The 19873-nt window shown below is 35.1% G+C and overlaps 2 protein-coding genes across 2 annotated transcripts; one reads left to right on the top strand and one right to left on the bottom strand.

The window, feature by feature from the left end:
• Nucleotides 1-722: 722 nt before the first annotated feature.
• On the bottom strand, nucleotides 723-7244 carry LOC143630319 (uncharacterized). The gene is made up of 8 exons (XM_077099374.1): nucleotides 7194-7244; nucleotides 5156-6002; nucleotides 3867-4800; nucleotides 2989-3268; nucleotides 2663-2770; nucleotides 2284-2562; nucleotides 2038-2181; nucleotides 723-1230 (listed from the first exon to the last, which is right to left on the bottom strand). Exons 2-8 carry the CDS (start codon nucleotides 5985-5987, stop codon nucleotides 1042-1044), a joined length of 2766 nt encoding a protein of 921 aa, XP_076955489.1. The 5' UTR covers nucleotides 5988-6002; nucleotides 7194-7244; the 3' UTR covers nucleotides 723-1041.
• Nucleotides 7245-15260: 8016 nt separating this feature from the next.
• LOC143629830 (GCN5-related N-acetyltransferase 10, chloroplastic-like) lies at nucleotides 15261-17953 on the top strand. Its single transcript, XM_077098997.1, has 4 exons — nucleotides 15261-15867; nucleotides 16922-16974; nucleotides 17137-17301; nucleotides 17651-17953. The coding sequence occupies exons 1-4, from the start codon at nucleotides 15478-15480 to the stop codon at nucleotides 17871-17873; spliced, it is 831 nt and encodes a 276-aa protein (XP_076955112.1). The 5' UTR covers nucleotides 15261-15477; the 3' UTR covers nucleotides 17874-17953.
• The last annotated feature ends 1920 nt before the right edge of the window (nucleotides 17954-19873 follow it).

Below are 19873 nucleotides of genomic sequence, written 5' to 3'. Positions count from 1 at the left end.
AAATCCCACAAAACTTGCACCGAGCCTTCAATGAATGGTCATCACTCAATTCAACCAAATCCCAATTGCACAAAATCTCTTGATTACGATTATGAGGTACAATACGAACGAAACTTGGTTCGGCGTTGGAACCTTGACCAACCGATGATTGTGAGGCAGCCATAACAACAAATATGAATATAGAAGAAGAGAAAACAAGAGATTAGAGAACTCAAAACGTTGTAATAACGTTTTTTTGTATTTTTTTGCGTTCGGGTTTGCGTTTTGAGTGTTGTGATGAACCCATGACACCAAATACCTATTTATACTAGTAGTGGGGTGCTTGGGGGAGCCAAAAAACGGCTATTTTTGACCCCAACGGTCAAAAAACGGCCAAAAAACGATTTCCAACGGCTATATTCGATCCAACGGCTAGAACCGGTTAGGAACCGGTTCCGGATGGTTCGGTTCCAGAACCGGTTCCGGTTCAGTTCCGGTTCCTACCCGCCCCCACTCAGAAATGCAAGAACCGGTCACGGATCATCGGGTTGAATCAGATAGGGTCCGGTTCCTACAAAAAACGGGTAGGAACCGGTTCGGGTCCGGTTCGGGTCCACCGGTTCGGTTCCAGGAACCGGTTTCGTTGAACATCTCTAGCTTAAAACTCAAAATATAAAGAAACCAGTAGCAAATGGACAATTTTGTGTGTTATCAGTTATCACACATTGGGTCACACAGTACACTATTTTTGCCGAACCAAAACTCGAAACATGATCACATCAAATCACAGAAAAGATCAGGGACACGGACTTGACGATTTCGACTACATTTGCCACCCAAAAGTTTGGCTAAAATACTGTTTTGCTAACTATTATCAAAATAACCCATAAACACAGTATTAGTAGCTAGATGGATAATATGTACAACAAATGATTAGACCCCTAAAGATGCAAACTCCTTCAAAACATCACTCGTCGTCATGCAAAACATATAAATACAACCCGATAACCCGACGATGAAGGCATGTTTGTAATTAACTAATTATCCAAGTCTCGGATTATTTCATGATGAAATTGGTTCATACGGGTACGATAACCATGGGTGTTTTAAAGCTTCTGTGGCTGATGGACGCTTTTTAGGATTGATTTCAAGCAAATGAGAGACGAAATCTACAAATCCTTCATCACCCATCGATAAGCGATGCCTTAACGATGTTTTTTTCGGGATTAAGTACTCTAATCTGTTTGTATCCTGAAGAAAACAAAGCACGCAAATTAATTATCATGGGTATAAAAGGTAATTAATATATACCAGCAGAGAAAACAAGGCAGCACTTTTAGGGGTGTAAACGAGTCGAGCCCGAGCTAGGCTCGTTTAAATTACGAGAGCGAGAGCCCTATTTCCAAAACCTCGAGTTCGGCTTGTGAGTAGTTTTTCTAGCTCAGGCTCTACTCGTTTACTATATATTGATTAACTTATATACATTTATAATTATCTTTTACATATAAGTATAACTATAAATTTATATAAAACACATTACACATATTCTTTAGTTAGTTTTTTATCAGAACTTAACAAATAATAATTATCATTATAAATATATATATATTTCAAATTATAATTAAAAATTATATGAATGATAGGCTCATTTAGGCTCGGTAAATGAAGCTCTGGCTCGGTAAGTGAAGCTCAGGCTTGGACTAATATACTAAACAAGCTTATTTTTTAGGTTCGAGCTTGGGCTCGTATAAGCTCAGCTCAAATCAAGCAGAGCATAAACGAGCCAATCTTGAGTAGCGACTTGGCTCGTTTACACTATTAGCATTTTGTACCCGTCTACTTATCAACGGGTCGCTCTGGTTTGGTCAAAGAAAATAACTTAGGCGTTTGTATGGGACGGAAATCATGAAAGTGTTCCATAGTCTATACTAATACATAAACCTATTGAATCATTATTATTCTAACTGTAAAAGATTTTGATTATTATTGTAATAATATTGTATTTGCAATCATATTTAACAACTCGTTATTATGAGAAAAAAAAAGTATGGTGTGTACCTGATTACGCTCGTAGAGCATGTGATTTTTAGAAAAATACTTGTACGTATCTCGTCCTTTGGCAAGCATATCTTGACCAATAGGGTTAATAATTCCAATCACCCGAGCAAGCAAAGTAGCTGGAGAATCATTCTGAAAGAGAACCTACAACACAAGAAACTTTTAATTCCATGTTACACATCTCAAACGAGTCGAAACTTTTATTATAAGAATACAGTTATTATAATTATATTGCATATAACTCACATTTCCAGTACAGAGTTCAGCCAAGATGCAACCAAGAGACCAAACATCAATCTTTTTATCATACGGAAGCCCTAAAATAACCTCAGGTGCACGATACGATCTAGATTGAACATAAGAGCAAAGATGATCGGTTTCAAAACAGCTACTTCCAAGATCAATCACTTTAATTTCACATCTACTGTAGCTTTTCACCAAAATGTTTTCGGGCTTTAAATCACAATGTATAAGCCCGAGACCATGTAAAAACTCGAGTGCTTCTAAACATTGGATGGTTATTGACTGCAGCATAAAATATTGAATAATATGAAATGTAAATGTTTTTAATTATTTTCTTTCTGAAATTGGCAGCTTTAATAAATAGGTTAAAGTTTAAACATACCTGTAATCTTGGCATTGTGAAATAAACCTCTCCTCCAGATTCTCTATTGAACTTATGAAATTCATATAAGTTGGCTTTGAGAAGTTCACAAACAATTAATAAATGCTCCTGAGAGTATAAAAACAATGATAATATTATATGCGAGTTAACACACAAACGTAAAGCAGACAATGTTCTGAACATGAAATAAGAAACACATGAATGCAAAAAATTCTAGTAAATGGAAGTAAACAGAAGCAGTTCTTTTGGATAAAAACATATTAATTATCATGATGCGTCATAGCCAGCTGAAAAATCTGATAAATTTCCAAAAAAGAATTACTTACTTGGTAATAAAAGTAATCATAGAGTCTGAGCAGATGATATTTGTCACCAGGATCATGTTTGTTAATGAATTTTAGAAGTTTGATCTCATCAAGGCTCTGATCGAAAAAATCTTTATTATTTTTAATGATTTTCACACAGACATCCATGCCGGTGTGAAGGTCATGCGCTTGAATAGCTTTGCTGAATGCAGCAGACCCAAGATACTCGGTAACTTGATAGCGACCACCGATCACAGAGTTCAAAACAACATTGAAATTTTTCTCCTCCTCAAAACCAGTTCTGAGAAACAAGTAAATTAATAAAAACCAATATTAACCAGTTTAACATGTAACAGTAGATATAACAGATATATAAGTGAATTTACACATCCATATCATTTTTAGCAATTGTTCTTCACAACTTACCCAATAGCATAATATTGCCTATTGGTCAGTTTTCGGTTTGAATCATATAAAAATTAAATATAAAAATTGGGTTTACATTCAAACCACAGTCAGAACCAAAACCATCTTCAAATATTCAAATTCTGTTTGGTTTTTTGGACTGCAAAATCCTAAAAAGTTTACGTATAATATTATCTGTTTGAGATAAACCAGAGAATATGTTGTATATTGGTTGTTTAATAGAGTTACATAGGGTATCTATATATAGAAAATAATATTACACTTGAATACCTTCTAGATATGATACATATACAAGTTAGATTTGGAGATTTCGTGTTGAAACAATGTACTTTTGGGTCACAAATGAGTAGAAGGAATGGATTAATGGTATGTGATTGAAGATTGAATGCAACAAATGACTATATCTTGAATGCAACAAGATATAGACAAAAGACAATATAATTAGCATATAATTATTAGCACTACAGCCACACCTGTTTTTTCTGTGCAAGATTTTTAGATCAAAGGTTTCATATTCCTCCTCTTGAGCTTTTATCTGGTTCACTTGCTCTTGAACCGCAGCAGCCTCTTCATCCTCTAGTGAACCCCGTGGTTCATCTTCTCGTGAACCGCCGACTTTCTGGTCCACCTGAAGAGCCCAGTCAGCATAACCATAATTTGACAGAGTGGACGGGCTGGAATCTGCTGTATGTAAACCATATCCATCATCTTCATCTCTTGAACTTTTAACAGGTGATGATGAGCTACTGCTTTTTCGTCTCCATAGAGGGTTAAAATCGTCATTTTGCTTACTTACATTTTTTGTCAAATTACTTGTGGGTTTGTTAGCTTTGACTTTCATGTTTCGGTCAACATATTTCTTCTCAGAATCATGTGATGAAACACCATCCAACTCCCTCTCACTACCAAAATCCGCCATGTCACTGTTGATCCCCACGCCAATCGACCGAACCGAACCGTGTTGTTCATCATCTACACAAAGGTCATCCGAATGGCACTCGGTTCCAGCATATTGACCAATCCTATCACCTGACCGAGTGACAGGGCCCACCTTTTTTGGATGAAAATATTGGTCATTGGATAAATAAGAATTTTCTTCTGCAAACGAAAGATCATCATCGTCGTTTTTTGGTGGGATTTTTTCTTGTGGGTCGGTTTTCTTTTCATTATCACTTGGGTAATCAATTTCATGAGCTAAAAACCAGGTTTCATCTTCAATAGGTTGTCTCATATACCCAACATCATCATCGTCATCATATTCATCAGAATCCCAGTAATCATTTGGGTAATCAAAAGATTCACTCAAACCATCACCAATTGTTGCAAAACCAGATACTAAATCAGACGTGTCCTCAGTTATTCCTTGACTTACAGAGAACCAATTGCCTCCTGCCAGCCGTTTTCCACCTAAATCATAAATATCTACATTAAACTTTTCATCAACTTGATAAATAATACATGGCTTTTTAGTAAATTGATGTGTTTTTATTTCGTTCATCTATGTTCAGTTATGTCCGTTCGTTAACCATTTGTTTATACGCTTAAAGATCGAATACGAACATGCTCATTTTCTTAACGAACGAACAAGAAAACCCCGTTCGTTTAATTGCTCATGTTCAATTGTTTCTTCGGTTAAAGTTAAATTGAACTAACACGGACATGCTCCGTTCGTGTTCGTTCGGTTCGTATACAAGCCTAACTATGTGTACAAAAAATATATAAAAAATGAAAGAAACCAATGTATATTGTGAATACAACTGACCTGAAGAGCTTATTTCTTGACCAATAGGAACATCAAGAAACGATCCAATAAGATAACTACTGTCGACACTAATGGTCTTTGACCCGGGCCCACCACGTTGATACTTTTCTTGCCAAGTTATACTTGATAACTTTTCATCTGATTTGAGTTTAACAGGTGGCAATCTAGGTAACTCTTCCGTATGTTTCTCTGTGATCACAGGAAACGCTAAACCACTTGATGCATTAGTTCGCTGAGTTGCTGCAAATCGCTCTTTAATAGCTGCCTTAATATTATTATCATAACTTGTTGATGCATCTCCTATAGGGAATGGAAACACTGTTTCAACAGAACAATCTTTCCATAACTCCGTTGAACTATATTTTAATTCATCATTCTTCGTACTCTGCTGCTTTAGGACCCGACTTGCAGTATCAGATTCAGCTAATTCAGATGGATGAATCTTTGCTTGAGAAGAAACTTGACTCTCTTTCACATCATTTGATAAAGTGGATGCATCATTTTGGTAAAGATCAACCGACCCGTTACTGGAACTAAAATTTCTTGAATATAAATCAAGCACGGTTTCATCTGAAATACTAGACGACCTATATATTTTATCATTTGGTCCACTTCTTGCAGTCCCATATTCCATTAGTTTCACAATAATGTCTCCGTCCGACGCTTCATCACTTCTTTGAGAACTTTTTCCTTGTTCGAGCTTAAGATTTTGCATAAACGCATTTATATTGTTTCGGTTACCGATCTCATTGCGTAATGCAGCTTCAGCTTTGTCAAAGTTGTTACTTTTCAGAAATTCAAGTATTATACCAACCGAACTTGAATCTGTCATATCTGAAGTTCTGAACTGTTATGGATGCACAAGAAAAACCTAATGTTATTATCAAACTCAAAACCTTCTCCTGAAAACAAGCATAACTTGACAATACAGGATATAGCAACTCTATAACTTAACCGGTGTATATGAGCCGAGCTGATCCCGAGCCCGAGCTCGAGTAGGCTCAAGCTAGGCTTGTGAGTTGCTTTCTCAAGCTCAGCCTCGGCTCGCTTGGTTTTAAAAGCGCGAGGCGAAGAAGAGCAACGGGGTTTAGAACAGAAGCGTGAAGCGTCAGGCGTAAAAGCGAGATCTTTTTGTACTCAAGGGGAACATACTTATATAATTCTTATATATGTATATATCACGGGTTTTTAGCATCCCGACCCATAATGTAGCTATATTTAAGCATAACATATTATTTAATATATAAACTACCTGCACATACAACCTAAAAAGCATATTGTACAACATTTAGATATTTAAAAACCACTTGCGTAAAAAAGGCGAGCGCCTCAACTTCGCCTTAGGTCACTTTTTTTTCCTAAAAAGCTCGCCTCGGGATCGCCTTTTAAACATTGCTCGCCTTGACTAGCCTAAAGCGAAGATGCCCTTGCCTTGGCTCGCCTCAGGTGAGATTTTTTAAACCAAGTCGGCTCGTTTATATTTATTAATTAATTAATATACGCTTTAGTTATTTTTATATATTTTGAGATAAAACTTAAACACGCCTATGCTCAGCTCAAGCTCGTGTACTTCCTTAAACGAGCCAAAGCTCAGTTTGAGCTAGGCTTTGTAGTTTCAAACTAATACATAGAAGTCCAAAAGAGGTAAAACTTAATAACACACAAGGCTCATTAAGGCTCGACAAGCCTAGACGAGCTTCACATACAAGGCTCAAGCTCAGGCTCGATAACTAAACGAGCTTTATATAAGGCTCAGGCTCGACTCAAGTTTGAAAAAGTTCAGCTCGTTTCGAGCTTTTCATCAATCCAAGCTCGAGTAGCTCTCGCATCTAATCGATAAACGAATCGCAACTCCTTCTTAGGCGCCTAGCCTAGAAAGTAACTTAAGGAATTACCAAAACAATAACTCCATTGTAAAACGCTACATTGACATTATTACACTATTATTATTATTATTATTATTATTATTATTATACACAGTATAAGAAACTTATAATGAGTTAATGTTACACGAACAGTAGAGAAATTATAGGTATACCTAAATCCGCGTGATCATGAACCGGAGTGTAGGTTCACCGTACAGATCTTATTATTAACCGTCGATAATATCGAGATTTGAAACTGAAACCGTTGATTGAAACAAGTATGAGTATGATGACGTCAGTGATTAGCAATGGCGGAAGCAAGATGAGCAAAGCTGAGCTGGATTGAGGTTTAAAGCTCTCTCTTTGCTGTTTCTTCGTTTAAGTGTATTTCATTTTTCATCAAAACGCAACAAGAAATATTGTGTATTTTGTTTAAATCCTTTGGTGTTATACGGAGTGTCATTTGAACCCTAGAAGTTTTGTTTTGTAGCGTTCGGTTTAGGGATGACAATTAAACCCGAAACTCGACATAATTGGGACGGGTAATACCCGACTCATTAGGGTTTGGAACAGGTTTGGGATTAGTTTCGAAATTTTTCGTGGGTTTGGGATTTGTAACATACCCAATTACCTGACCTGATTACCCGATTTCATTAACCCATTTACCCGATTATATACCTGATGTACCCGTCATAACTTTTTTTTATATTTATATATAGTATACTCTAAATACTCTAAATATATTATTTGTTGAAATTTGTTTATGACAATTATCTGAGACATTTTATTTTTATGATTAGTTGTTATCGATTAGTTATATCTTATCAAAACCCGATAGAAACTTGATGGGTTTTGGGCCGGTATACCCAACGTGTCTTTTGACAAAACCTTATTGGAAATCCGATGGGTTTTGGGTCGGTATACCCAACGGGTCTTCTGACAAAACCCGATTGGAAACCTGATTGGAAAACCTAAAACCTGACGGATAATTACCTGATTAAAACCCGACGGGTTTGGGACGGACTTTCATAACCGGGTAAGGGTTTGGGAATGCCTAAACCCAACCCATTGCCATCCCTTATTCGGTTTTTTGTACCAACCAATACTGTTTGTTCTATTTACAAGAAGTTCACGAATTTTAACTTAATGAATTTTTCTCTCATTCACAGGTACTACGTACGGTTAAAAGTTAAAACACATTGATTATATTTAAAACAATTCATTTCTTATATACTTAATTGGCATATCAAAACTAGTGTCATTAAAAAGGTGTAGTTTAGGAGTAAAGTTATAGAGTGTATGAACTTTCATTTATAAAAAAACAATTATAACTTCATTTTCACCAAACGCACGAAGATATATTATTTCACTTTATATCCATGATTATATACGTATTGTCATTTGAACCTTGGAAGTTTAATTCTGTCACATCTTGTTAAGTGAAAATAAAGCCACCGTTTAATCAATACAATTAACCAACTAGTTTTTTGTAATTGGTTTGATTTATTCGGTTAATTTGTTGGGTTTCGGTTGGGTACCGTTAATAACCAAAACTGAACTTGGGTTAAATTTTTGCTTAGAGAGACATGAAATGAAGGTTTATATGAAATAGAGGTGTAAATACATGAAGTGGTGATATATGTACATGTACATGAAACGGAGGTATAAATACATAAAATTGATGTGTAAATACTTGAAACGTAGACATATAACACGAAATGCATGATATCGAGGTATAAAGTCTAGAAATATATGACAACATAGAAGATTCAGTTCGGTAAATTTCGGTTACCGACAATCGATATTTAGTTAATTCGGATAAATTCAGTTCGCTTTGGTTGGATTTCGGTTTAGCTATACCTTAGCCTTAATTAGTGTTGCTTGTTTTGTTTACAAGAAGAGCTCACGTTTTTTTAACAATAAAGATATTCTCTCATTTATAATTATTATGGTCAAAGTACAGTAATAATATTTAAGACGGTGCATTTCCTATGATCAGCATCTCTTTAATGGTCATAGCTAAAACATAGTGTACTTATATTGATTCAACTCATGTCTTTGAAAAATAATTAAAAAAAAAACTTATAAACATAACGTTACCTTTTTTTTTCTAGGGTCACTTAATTATTAGGTGAAAAAAATCAAAGGGTGTTTGTCAGTATGTTTGAAAAGTAGAGGGGTAAATTTATAAACTAGTTTCTTCTATAACAACACACTATAAAAGAAACATTCTATGTTAAAACAACTTGAATTCCAAAGTACACTCAATTAATTAGATACTTTTTTATCTATATTTATATAAATAAATAAATAAATTTTATTACATCTTTAATATATCATGTTATTTAAATTTTATATCAAGAAAGAGATTTTTCAAATACCAAAGACTCGAAACTAAGATTCATTTATAAAAATGACAATAAATATTCGTGCTATTAATATTTTTTTTAGATTTTTGTTTTTTTTCCAGGTTTTGGCCGTAGAAAACATAATGTTATGATATTGTCCTTTTTTTATTAATTTAAACTCATGAAATATTGAAAAATAGTAACAAATTGAAATGTCATATCAATGTGTTTAAACATTTAATTTAAGTGTAAATAAATATTAAACTTATGCTTTAACTTTATTAATTATTTTAAAATTAAACAGTCAACTTCAATATAAAATCAAAAAAAAAAAAAAAAAAACAATATCCAAGTTTAAAAATGTAAAACTATAAAGTGATGGTGACTTACAAGGCCGGTCCCCGGAATAGGATCAATCCCTGCAACTCTAACTTGTCATTTCACACTCCTAAATTATTAGATATTTTATTTTTGACCCCCACATGTAGCCCTGTGTCATATTTCAAATTTATTAGTCATGGGTCCAAAATATCCCGGCACTATTACTAAATTATTTGGATGATAAGTCACATATAGATAAAGTCTGTCAGTCACGTTCTGATCCGATCAGTGTTGTAAAAATCGGTTTTGGCGGCCGAGTGGGTATCTGGGACTGGTACTTAGTAGGATGCCTAGACCATATTCTTTAACTTAATCAACATTACTTAGACAAGTCAGAGCTAGTCGGTCCAACTTGAACATTCCAATTTTCGTTGTTTTTCATGGATACATTGAAAGATAATAAGTAAATGATTACTATATATGTTTACAATATTAAAGAATATATATAAGTTTTTTGAATTACTTTGCTATATAGACACGTGTCATCTTTTATTTATATTGATATTTATACATAATACATTCACGTATTATGTATAAATATCAGTAAACTTATGATATTCGGTTATTTTTGGAATGTTTTATATGTTACTGAGAATCTGAGCTTTTGGAATATTCATTGTTTCATAATTTTCATTATTTTAATGAATTGGTGGGCCGAAAGAGAGATGGGCTGAAGTATTACTGGAAGCAGCTGGGCTGGGCTAGTGGTTAGAGTTTTGGGCTGTTGGGCTCATCATTCAAATGGACCAAATTCACAATCTAATCAACCTAACTTTTCAATAAAAATAATAATCTCTCTGTATACAAAAATATAACTTATTTCTTGAAATCTATTTATTTTTGAAAGGAAAAATATAATTTACTGATGAACGAATAATAATCGTTTTTAATAGCTTTTGAAATCATCCTCAATATCTAGATAAACATTCTTAAGACGGGGTGTTTTTGATACTAGACGTGCACAAAAAAACCGGTTCCGGAACCGAACCGGTGGAACCGGCCCGGAACCGGTTCCAGTTCCTACCCGATGGAGCAAATACCCGGTTTGGGTATTATTGTACCCGAATATCATACCCGGTTCCCCTATTTGTATTTCCCAGTCGGTTCCAACCCGGTTCCTACCTGGTTCCTAAGTGTACCCGGTCCGGTTCCTACCCGAAATACCCTGTTCCGGCGGGTTTTTCTTAAAAAGGTCAAACACTGGTCAAACTGGTTCCAACGGTAATATAGCCGTTGGAACCGGTTTTTGAGAAACAAAATAGCCGTTGTAACCGGTTCCAACGGTAATATAGCCGTTGGAACCGGTTTTTGAGAAACAAAAGAACCGTTGTAACCGGTTCCAACGATAATATAGCCGTTGGAACCGGTTCTTGTAGCCCAAAACCTATATATAAGTTGTTTTCCATTACTTGTTTCACCACCAAACTCAAAAACAAACAAAAAAACTTCTCCTTTAGCAAACCGACCATCCAACTAAATATTATTATGGCACCCATCAAAAAAACTAACAAGAAGGCTAAGAAAAATGTTTTTATTGAACCCGTTCGTGCTATGGAGGACCCAAATGTTCTTGTGGTCGTCACCCATACCCGAAACCAAGACGTATGGAAGAATTGGGATTTGGTTGTCAATGCCAAAGGTGATCAAAAGGCTCGTTGCAAACTATGTGGAAAACAATTAAAGCACGATTCCAAATCGACTTTGAGAAAGCACATCGAGAATTCATATTGCCTGGCCTTAAAAGGGATTGGCGCGACCGATCAAGTTGACTTGGGTAAAGATGGTACGCTATTTCGTTACAACACAACTCATGTTCAAGATAGAATGGCAAAGTTCATACTACCTTAAGACGTCATTGTATCAAGTTGTGGGAGTGTGCTAAAAAAGAGTTAATCGAGTTTTTTCATTCTTTACTAGCGATGGTTAGTTTAACTACCGATGTTTGGTCGACACCACACGGGTTGCCCGAATCATACATATGTGTCACCGCTCATTAGGTTGATCCGGTGACATGGCAATTGATGAAACGAACCATAGCTTTTGAAAACTTCCCGTACACACATACCGCCGAAAAATTGTTTGACTTGCTTGATGAAGTTATAACGACTTACAATTTGAGAAATAAAATATTTTCGATTTCGTTTGACAACGCATCAAACAATACTAAGGCGGCCGAAAAATTTATCATTAAATATTCACTACCTTGTTTCGGGGATTTTTTTCATGTTCGATGTGTTGCACATATCATCAACTTGGTTGTTCAAAAAGGTCTCGAAAATGAAAACATTTGTGACGATTTAAAATTTTTTAGACTTATGTTACAAGATGTCTTCAAAAGTGGTAAAAGAAGACATCTTGAATATAAGAATTATTGCAAGTCGGTTGAAAGAAAGTATTTGGGGCCGAATTGGGATGTTCCAACCCGTTGGAACTCAACTTGTCATATGCTCAAGTGTGATTTCGCCCAACGGCAAACTCTACAAAGTTTTCATAACAATCCTTTTGACGTACGAGAGGCCGATATGCTTCCGGAAAGTGTTTGGGTCAATGTCGGTTATTTGTTGGGGTATCTTTGACGTGTTCAAAAACTCAACAACAAAGTTATCGGGAGTCTATTACCCTACTAATTGTTGGGTTTTGCAATAATTATACTACATGTCTTGTACTTTTAAAGAGTTTGAGGAGAATAACACACTATTCAAGAATATTGTTGGGGGTATGAAGGAAAAGTTCTTAAAATATTTTGAAAACATACCGTCGGTCTTCACTTGTGCCGCCGCTTTAAACCCATATTGGAATGTTAATGGGGTTGAGAGAACGATCGAAGAAATATTCGACAACATGGGTATGCACGAGATCGACCCGAAGTTGTCGACGGAAGCGTGTGAAAAGTTTAACAAAAACCTTCAAGACCTTTATGACCATTATTTTCAACTATATGGTCAAAGCACGAGATCGTCTTTTATTAAAAAAAACGACGACTAGTAGGCCGAGCAAGGACCTACTTATAAACTTGATGAATGGGATTCGTAAATCGGCATCTAAGAGGCAAAGAGGAAACACACCAACTAGCGAACTTGGTCGATATAGTGGAGCAAACTATGTTGAGGGTGCAACTGTCGACGATGTTTGCAATATTGATTTGTTGGCTTGGTGGAAAGGAAAACAAAACGAATTTCCTATTCTATCCGCCATGGCTCGTGATTTGCTTGCCATACAAGCCTCAACGATTGCTTCCGAATCGGTTTTTTCTCTTAGTGGGAGGGTATTATCAATGCGAAGAACAAAATTAACTCCTGAGTCTTTAGAGGTTTGCATTTGCCTAAAGGACCATTTGGATGCGGTGGATCGGGTACAACACAAGGCGAACTTTGAAGACGAAATACCAATAGAGCGTTCTATTCATGATGAGGAGGTGGAGGACGACCTTTCTTCCGATAACGAAGACGAGGGTGAAGACGAGAATGAAGACGAGGGTGAAAACGAAGAAGAGTAGTAATTTGTGTTTGGTATTTGTTTTAGTAAAATTATTTGTAACAAGTTCAACTAATATTTAGTTATGATTTGTTTAATAATAACTACTTTTGTTAGTCATGATTAATTTTTTTGTTATTTTTTTAATAACGACGAACATTTTATTTATTCAAACAATAACTACTACAAACATTATTAAAACATAAACGATACTAAACATAACAACTTAAACTAAAAAAAGTCCGTCGTTTTAATCCGGCGTTCTACAACGATTAAGCGTTGTCACCGGCGGTAGATGCTTGGGTTGTAGAGCTGGACGACTCTCTCACTTCCGCTTTTTTAGCATCCAAACTTCTTTTCTCTCGACAATACTATTCGTATGTTTTCGTAATGTCGAGTTGGATCATACTTTAAGAAACTTCGAGCAATATTTGCAACGAGCCATCTCTTGTGAGTCGGTCATGAGACACAAATCGTAATGAACCCAAACATCGGGGCATCGTGTTGTTTCGATCACCATAACAACGTCGTCGTTAGTTGCCATTTGTTGTCGGTTTAAACTTAATTGTGTTTTGAAGTGTGTTTTTATAGTTTTGGAAGTGGTTTAACAAGTACACACCATACCTTGCTATTTATAGAAGGTAAATAACCTATTTTTAGTAAAAAAAAAACCGGTTCCAACGGTCAAAAACGGCTATATAGCCGTTGGAACCGGTTTGTAACGGCTATATTATTTGAAATTCAAAAAAAACCGCCGGTTTTTAGGTAATAACCGGTCCCGGTTCCTACCCTACCCGGTTCCTAAAAGTTGGCATTTCGGGGCATCAGTTCGGGTCGGGAACCGAACCGGTTCCTGACTGGAACCGGTGCCATTTCTTACCCGGTGAAAAAAAAACCGGTTCCGAACCGGTTCGGGTTTTCCAAATGTACCCGATTTGTGCACGTCTATTTGATACTTCAAGTTTCTAACTTGAGACGTTGAGATCCTCAAATTTAACCATCATCTTGAAACTGAAAACCAACTTAAATGAACAATAAGTGATATACACAAGATAAGATGTCATTTGTATGGGGCCATACAAGCAAAAATCAGCCTAACACGTGGCTTTCATATGAACCATTTGTGGAGTTTATACATTGGCCCTTTTAGTATTTGTGTATTTCATTTATTGCCTTTGTTTTAAACGCCAACTCATTCCTTCTTATTACATGTTCATGAATCTAGAAAACATCTCAAAATCTAACTAATTGTGTTAAATTATATAGTAAAAATGCAAACTTTAAGTGAGGTTATGCTAAAAAAACAGTTAAGATGGGTCACATGAATTTCATAAAGTACTTATTTGATAATAATTTTATACATTAAACAATAAAATTTGAGCGAATACATTTCCCTTCCCTAAATGACCTTTTTGTCTAACGTTTATTAACATGTTGAAGCCTTTAGTATTATCAAGTATCAACACATTTTGGTTTGTTGGTCTGCTTAACTTAAAATCAGAAGAAAATAAGAATACACCACTGGTATAAGTTAAAAAGTATGAAGTGCATGATCGCTTAATTCTATTTCTGACACCTACGAACCCAAAGTTTAAGGGGTCTGTCCAGGGAGTTCCAACAATAACTAAGTTATCGGTAACATGAGAAAATCATTAGCACTAACTTGTTACTAGAAATTCTGTTTCATGTCTTTGATACCTTGACTAAATGTAATTAGTTGTTGACACACTCTTTTACGAAGTGTTGCGTCATTCCAACTTAAAAGACTTTGTTTCAACACACATTTTTCTCTCATAAATTACGAAACTCACTCTTGTTGAACTTTCTGAATCGTTCGACTAAGATTTTTCATAACACACTTCAATACGAACGTGAATCCAACACAATTTAGAAAGCTATCCAAATGTTAATAGACATGTCAGCATTTACGACAACAAAAAGAAGAGCTGGAGCTTTAAACATGAGGGGCAATTGCGCCATTGTCTATGATCTTAGGGGTTGTTTGTGACATACTCTTCATAGAAACATATACAAGTGGACATGATGATTCAAATTTAGAAAGTTTTTACTAAAAAAATATAATTTAGTTTATTACATGTGGAATTAAATATGGTGCAAAATATATCTAACGAGTGTAGAAGACTAAAGCTTAATATACCAAAAAAAAAAAAACATATTCACAAACACAATCCAGGTATCATCAAAGACATGAAACAAAAGCTTCTTCCAATCTAGTAAACTCATAACCAAATCAATGTCTCTTTCACACCACAACTCCTTCACCATTTCCATCAAGTACCCACATAGTTTCAATCTTTTTATGTCCATAAAAACACCAAGACTCTTGTTTGTCAAGAAAGTCAACAAAAGTCAACAACAACTTTACCATTGCAAGTCAATCTCATCATCTGGTCAACAACTTCAAGAACTGGTGGTTGATGATGGTGGTGGTGGTGGTGGTGGTGGTGATGGTAAATATGATGATGGGCAGGGGCAGTTTGGTAATTTGGTTAAGGAGCATGGGTGGCAAGTAAGGAGGATGGTTGAAGAGGATGATGAAATGAGAAGTGTGGCTAATATTCAAGCAGAGGCTTTTTATGATCCTGTCCTTATCTTTAATGATGTTTTCTTTCAATTCTTTCAGGTAACATAACACTGCTGTGGTGACTTGTACTTTATATTTATATAGGTTGTAGTGTTGTACCTTGCTTATTATTTGAAATAAAGGGTAGGGTGTTTATTCGATCTGAACTGTCGACACGGAAATTTTACTGAACTGAAACCGATTAAAACTGAACTGAATTTCAAATTCGGTAAATTTTTTGTACAATTTTAAACTAAAATATGAATTGGTAATTCGGTTTTTGGTTTTTGAGTTTATACAAATAAGTTGAATAACAAATAATGATTATTTAAGTTTTGTTATTTAATTCGAACGGATTATAAAATTACAATATGGCTCATTCTTGTTTAGCTCAACCTGATTCAATAACAAATAATGGTAAATATGTTTTTAAAAGTTTATAGTAAGTAAAATATAAAATATTCTATTTGGTCAACACCGAAAACTAAACTGAAATTGAATTCGGTTTTGAACTATCTGAATTCGGCTCGGTTAGGTTTCCGGTTTCATCCAAAAAATCTTCGAACCGATGGACACCCATAATAATTATCATATTTATTTTATTTTCTATAGGATGAGTACGGGCAAGTTACATATTGTGTGTGTTAATTTTTTTTTCATTTAAAAAATACACTACATATAAAAAATTTTAAAAATGATGTGCATAATTAAGGTATGTTTTCGACAAAATAACACTTTAGGATTAGTAAATTTTTGACATGACATGAACCTAACACGGAATTTACGGGGTTGAGTCTAGTCGAAACAGGTTTGGAGGGCTCGTTTAACCCGTTTAATTTTATACTTACCGTTATTAAATCTCTTACATGCCAAAAATATGAAAACAATACTACAAGAGAGAAATGAGCATCTAGTTTAACTTAATTATCTTATAAATTTGTATCTTTGGTTCTAAATATGTAAGTTTAGAGTTTTAATATGAAAAAATACAAGACAAATTTAACACCCCAAAATTAATATTCCCATGTACATAAAAACTCTATTAATTTTTATTCATGTTTCAAGGTAAAAACACATTTATGATTGTTACCAATTTTATTGTACACACATTCAGGCTGAGGTTCTTGCAGGGCTTCTTTACAGACTAAGAAATTCACCACCTGATAGGTGAGTTATTTTTTACATTTATATAAGTTTTTTTTATATCACTGTGTCAATATTTTATATGTTTTGTAAAAGTGACTACTTATTTAAAACATTTATTTTTGTTTAAAAAACACTTTTGATCATGGATATAAATTTGTACATTTTAATTGATGACCATGTCAGATACGCGTGCTTGGTTGCGGAGACGACAACAAATAGTGAAGGAAAACAACAACTAGTAGGAGTCGTGGACGTTACGGTTTTCAGAGACGCATCTGTTCTAGAGCATTTGCGCGGAGCAGATGAATATCTTTACGTGTCGGGAATAGCGGTTTTACGTAATTTCAGGTATATTATATTGCCATAAAATTTTAATATTAGTTTGCTATATACTGGGTTGACAATTTTGACAAGAAAATAATCAGGTCGTGTTTGGTTTGACATGTTTAATCTGTTTATCTAAGCATGTCAACCCACCAGCCCGCTTGACTTGTTTAGATATAGGGTTAAACGAGTTGTGTTAGCGTTATACGATTTTAATTGTGTCTGGGTTATGAATGGTATTTTTGACGAGAATAAATATACGAATTTATAATATTGGCATAAAAGTTTGTTCATTTGTTGTGTTATAGGAGTACATTTTAATCATGCACATTCACGTGCATCTAACGCTAATATCACTTTGATTTATGGATAGACGGAAAAAAGTTGCGAGTGTGTTGCTCAAGTCATGTGAAATGTTGGCTCGGTTTTGGGGTTATGAATATTTGGTGTTGCGAGCTTATGAAGACGATTTGGGTGCTCGAACGTTGTACTCAAATGCAGGGTACAAGGTTGTGTCGAGTGACCCTGTATGGACGACGACTTGGATAGGAAAAAGGCGTCGGGTTCTTATGATCAAACAATGTAACTTAACATGAGGATATTATAGTTATGTACAAAATTATCAAACTTTAGATGATGTAAATTATGTGTAATTCTTGTACTGGACAAAGATATAATTTACCTACAAACTGAATCTATTATTTATATTGCTTGATAAAATATAGTTATTGTTGAAAAATGTAAAATAAACTTTTTTTCTTTTTAATAAGTGTCAAATTCTATAAGGATTACTTTACCATTAAATTTAAAAATAATTATAAACTCTTTTGAATAGTAAAACAATCAAAGGAGACCGATAAACAAAAAGTGATTAAAGGAGATTTGAGTGATTTTCACAAGTTAATCAATGTCAGCTCGGCTTGTTTTAAATTACAAGAGCTTGAGCTCGGTCGTTTCGAGCTCTTTTTCCAAAGCCCAAGCTCGGCTCGTATTTTAAGCTCAGGTTTGGCTAGTTTATTATTTATTATTTAATTTATACACATTTTTAATTAGTTTTCCATATTCTGTGAGAAACCTTAAACAAGCCTAAGCTTGGCTCAAACTCGTGTAATACCTTAAACGAGCCATAAGTTGGTTGTGCAGTGTAAAATAAATGCGTAGAAGTTCAAAAGAGGTAAAACTTAAAATAAAATAACATTTTATGGCTCGGCATGTCTAAACGAGTTTCCCATACAAGGCTCGAACACAAACTTAATAACTAAATGAGCTTTACTTGAAGCCCGGGCTTGATTGTTTGCACGATTATTATGCTCTTATATTTTAAAATACTAAAAGAAAAGAAAAACAAAACCCTCGACTCACTCACATGCGCACAACTTACATTTACCATTATTACACCGAGTGTTGTGGAGAAGTAGGGGGTGTCTAGTATTCTACCACATGACCTCTAAAGTAGGGGGAGTCCCTTTCCTTGCAACCATAGTAACGACAAATTGGGACTGCGGGAGCGGCATTCTCTCACATCACATGAAGGGGTGACAATTGGATTTTTTTTTGAAAATGGAGTTTATTTAAAAAAAAAAAAAATGGGGAAAGTCAAAAAAAAAAAAGCAAATGGTGTATCTTCTGTTAGCAGTAGAGGATTTGGAAGAACTAGTTTAAAAATGGAGTAGGATCCGCCATTGACAGGAGATGATCAATCATTGAGAGATAATCCTTCGCTGCCAATGGCGGATTAAGAGGAACAAGTTTCAAACCCCATTTTTGTTCTGTTTTCTTCTGTTTTACGCAAATTACGTCTCTGTTTCTTCACACAACTCGAGTGAATCTTTTAAATCCTCAATAAACATAATCCCATTTAAACCATTTTTAAGTTCATGCCTCAACTACGACACTTTTGTAAGGCCATTTAACGCTGCCTGCTCAAACATATGTTGGACCAACATCGCGTGCTGAAGCTCGGAACTCGACACGTGTAAAAAACACAAAACCCTGGTAATTTTTCCATCTTTATTTACCCTTTTGTTAGCCGAAAGTAAGGCCTCGAGATATTTTCCCTTTTGGTCAAAAAACCCGAAAAGCAATTTATCCGAATCCAATCCGGACATCACCTCATTTATGAGTATTCCAAGACGGGTCGACATGTCATCTTTGACCCGACACCCGAAATTACAGACGGTAAAAACTGCACCTAGAAGTTTGACCCGACACCCGTAATTTGAAGACAAACAGGTAAAAAAACAAAATTTAGTTAGGTGGGGGGTTTGAAGTTAATGGAAGAAAACGGAACAAAAAGGGGGGGGGGATTTGAAACTTGGACCTCTTAATCCACCATTGGCAGCGAAGGATTAGCTCTCAATGATTGATCCTCTCCCGCCAATGGCGGATCCTACTCCATTTTCAAACTAGTTCTTCCTAATCCTTTGCTGTCAGCAGAGGATACACCATTTGCTTTTTTTTTTTTTTTTTAACTTTCCCTATTTTCCTTTTTTTGTTTTTTTATAAATAAACTCCATTTTGAAAAAATTCGTGACAGTTGTGACCCATGGGTTGTATCAAAATGTATATGATGGGTCAGAATGGGTTAAATTAAAAA

This window comes from Bidens hawaiensis, unplaced genomic scaffold, assembly GCF_021521415.1.
Source record: "Bidens hawaiensis isolate Kalapana, Puna unplaced genomic scaffold, B.hawaiensis_p1.1 tig00000459_1, whole genome shotgun sequence".
In the NCBI taxonomy this organism is placed as follows: Eukaryota; Viridiplantae; Streptophyta; class Magnoliopsida; order Asterales; family Asteraceae; genus Bidens; species Bidens hawaiensis.
This window is presented reverse-complemented; position numbering and strand designations above follow the sequence as displayed.

What these genes read in the sequence shown, in the direction of transcription:
- LOC143630319 (XM_077099374.1), bottom strand. Translation starts at nt 5,987, where the DNA reads ATGACAGATTCAAGTTCGGTTGGTATAATACTTGAATTTCTGAAAAGT. An exon ending in TCAAGAAATAAGCTCTTCAG is followed by an intron (nt 4,801 to 5,155) that starts GTCAGTTGTATT and finishes TTTATGATTTAG; the next exon opens with GTGGAAAACGGCTGGCAGGA. An exon ending in TGCTCTACGAGCGTAATCAG is followed by an intron (nt 1,231 to 2,037) that starts GTACACACCATA and finishes TGTTTTCTTCAG; the next exon opens with GATACAAACAGATTAGAGTA.
- LOC143629830 (XM_077098997.1), top strand. Translation starts at nt 15,478, where the DNA reads ATGTCTCTTTCACACCACAACTCCTTCACCATTTCCATCAAGTACCCA. An exon ending in AGAAATTCACCACCTGATAG is followed by an intron (nt 16,975 to 17,136) that starts GTGAGTTATTTT and finishes TGACCATGTCAG; the next exon opens with ATACGCGTGCTTGGTTGCGG. An exon ending in GCGGTTTTACGTAATTTCAG is followed by an intron (nt 17,302 to 17,650) that starts GTATATTATATT and finishes ATTTATGGATAG; the next exon opens with ACGGAAAAAAGTTGCGAGTG.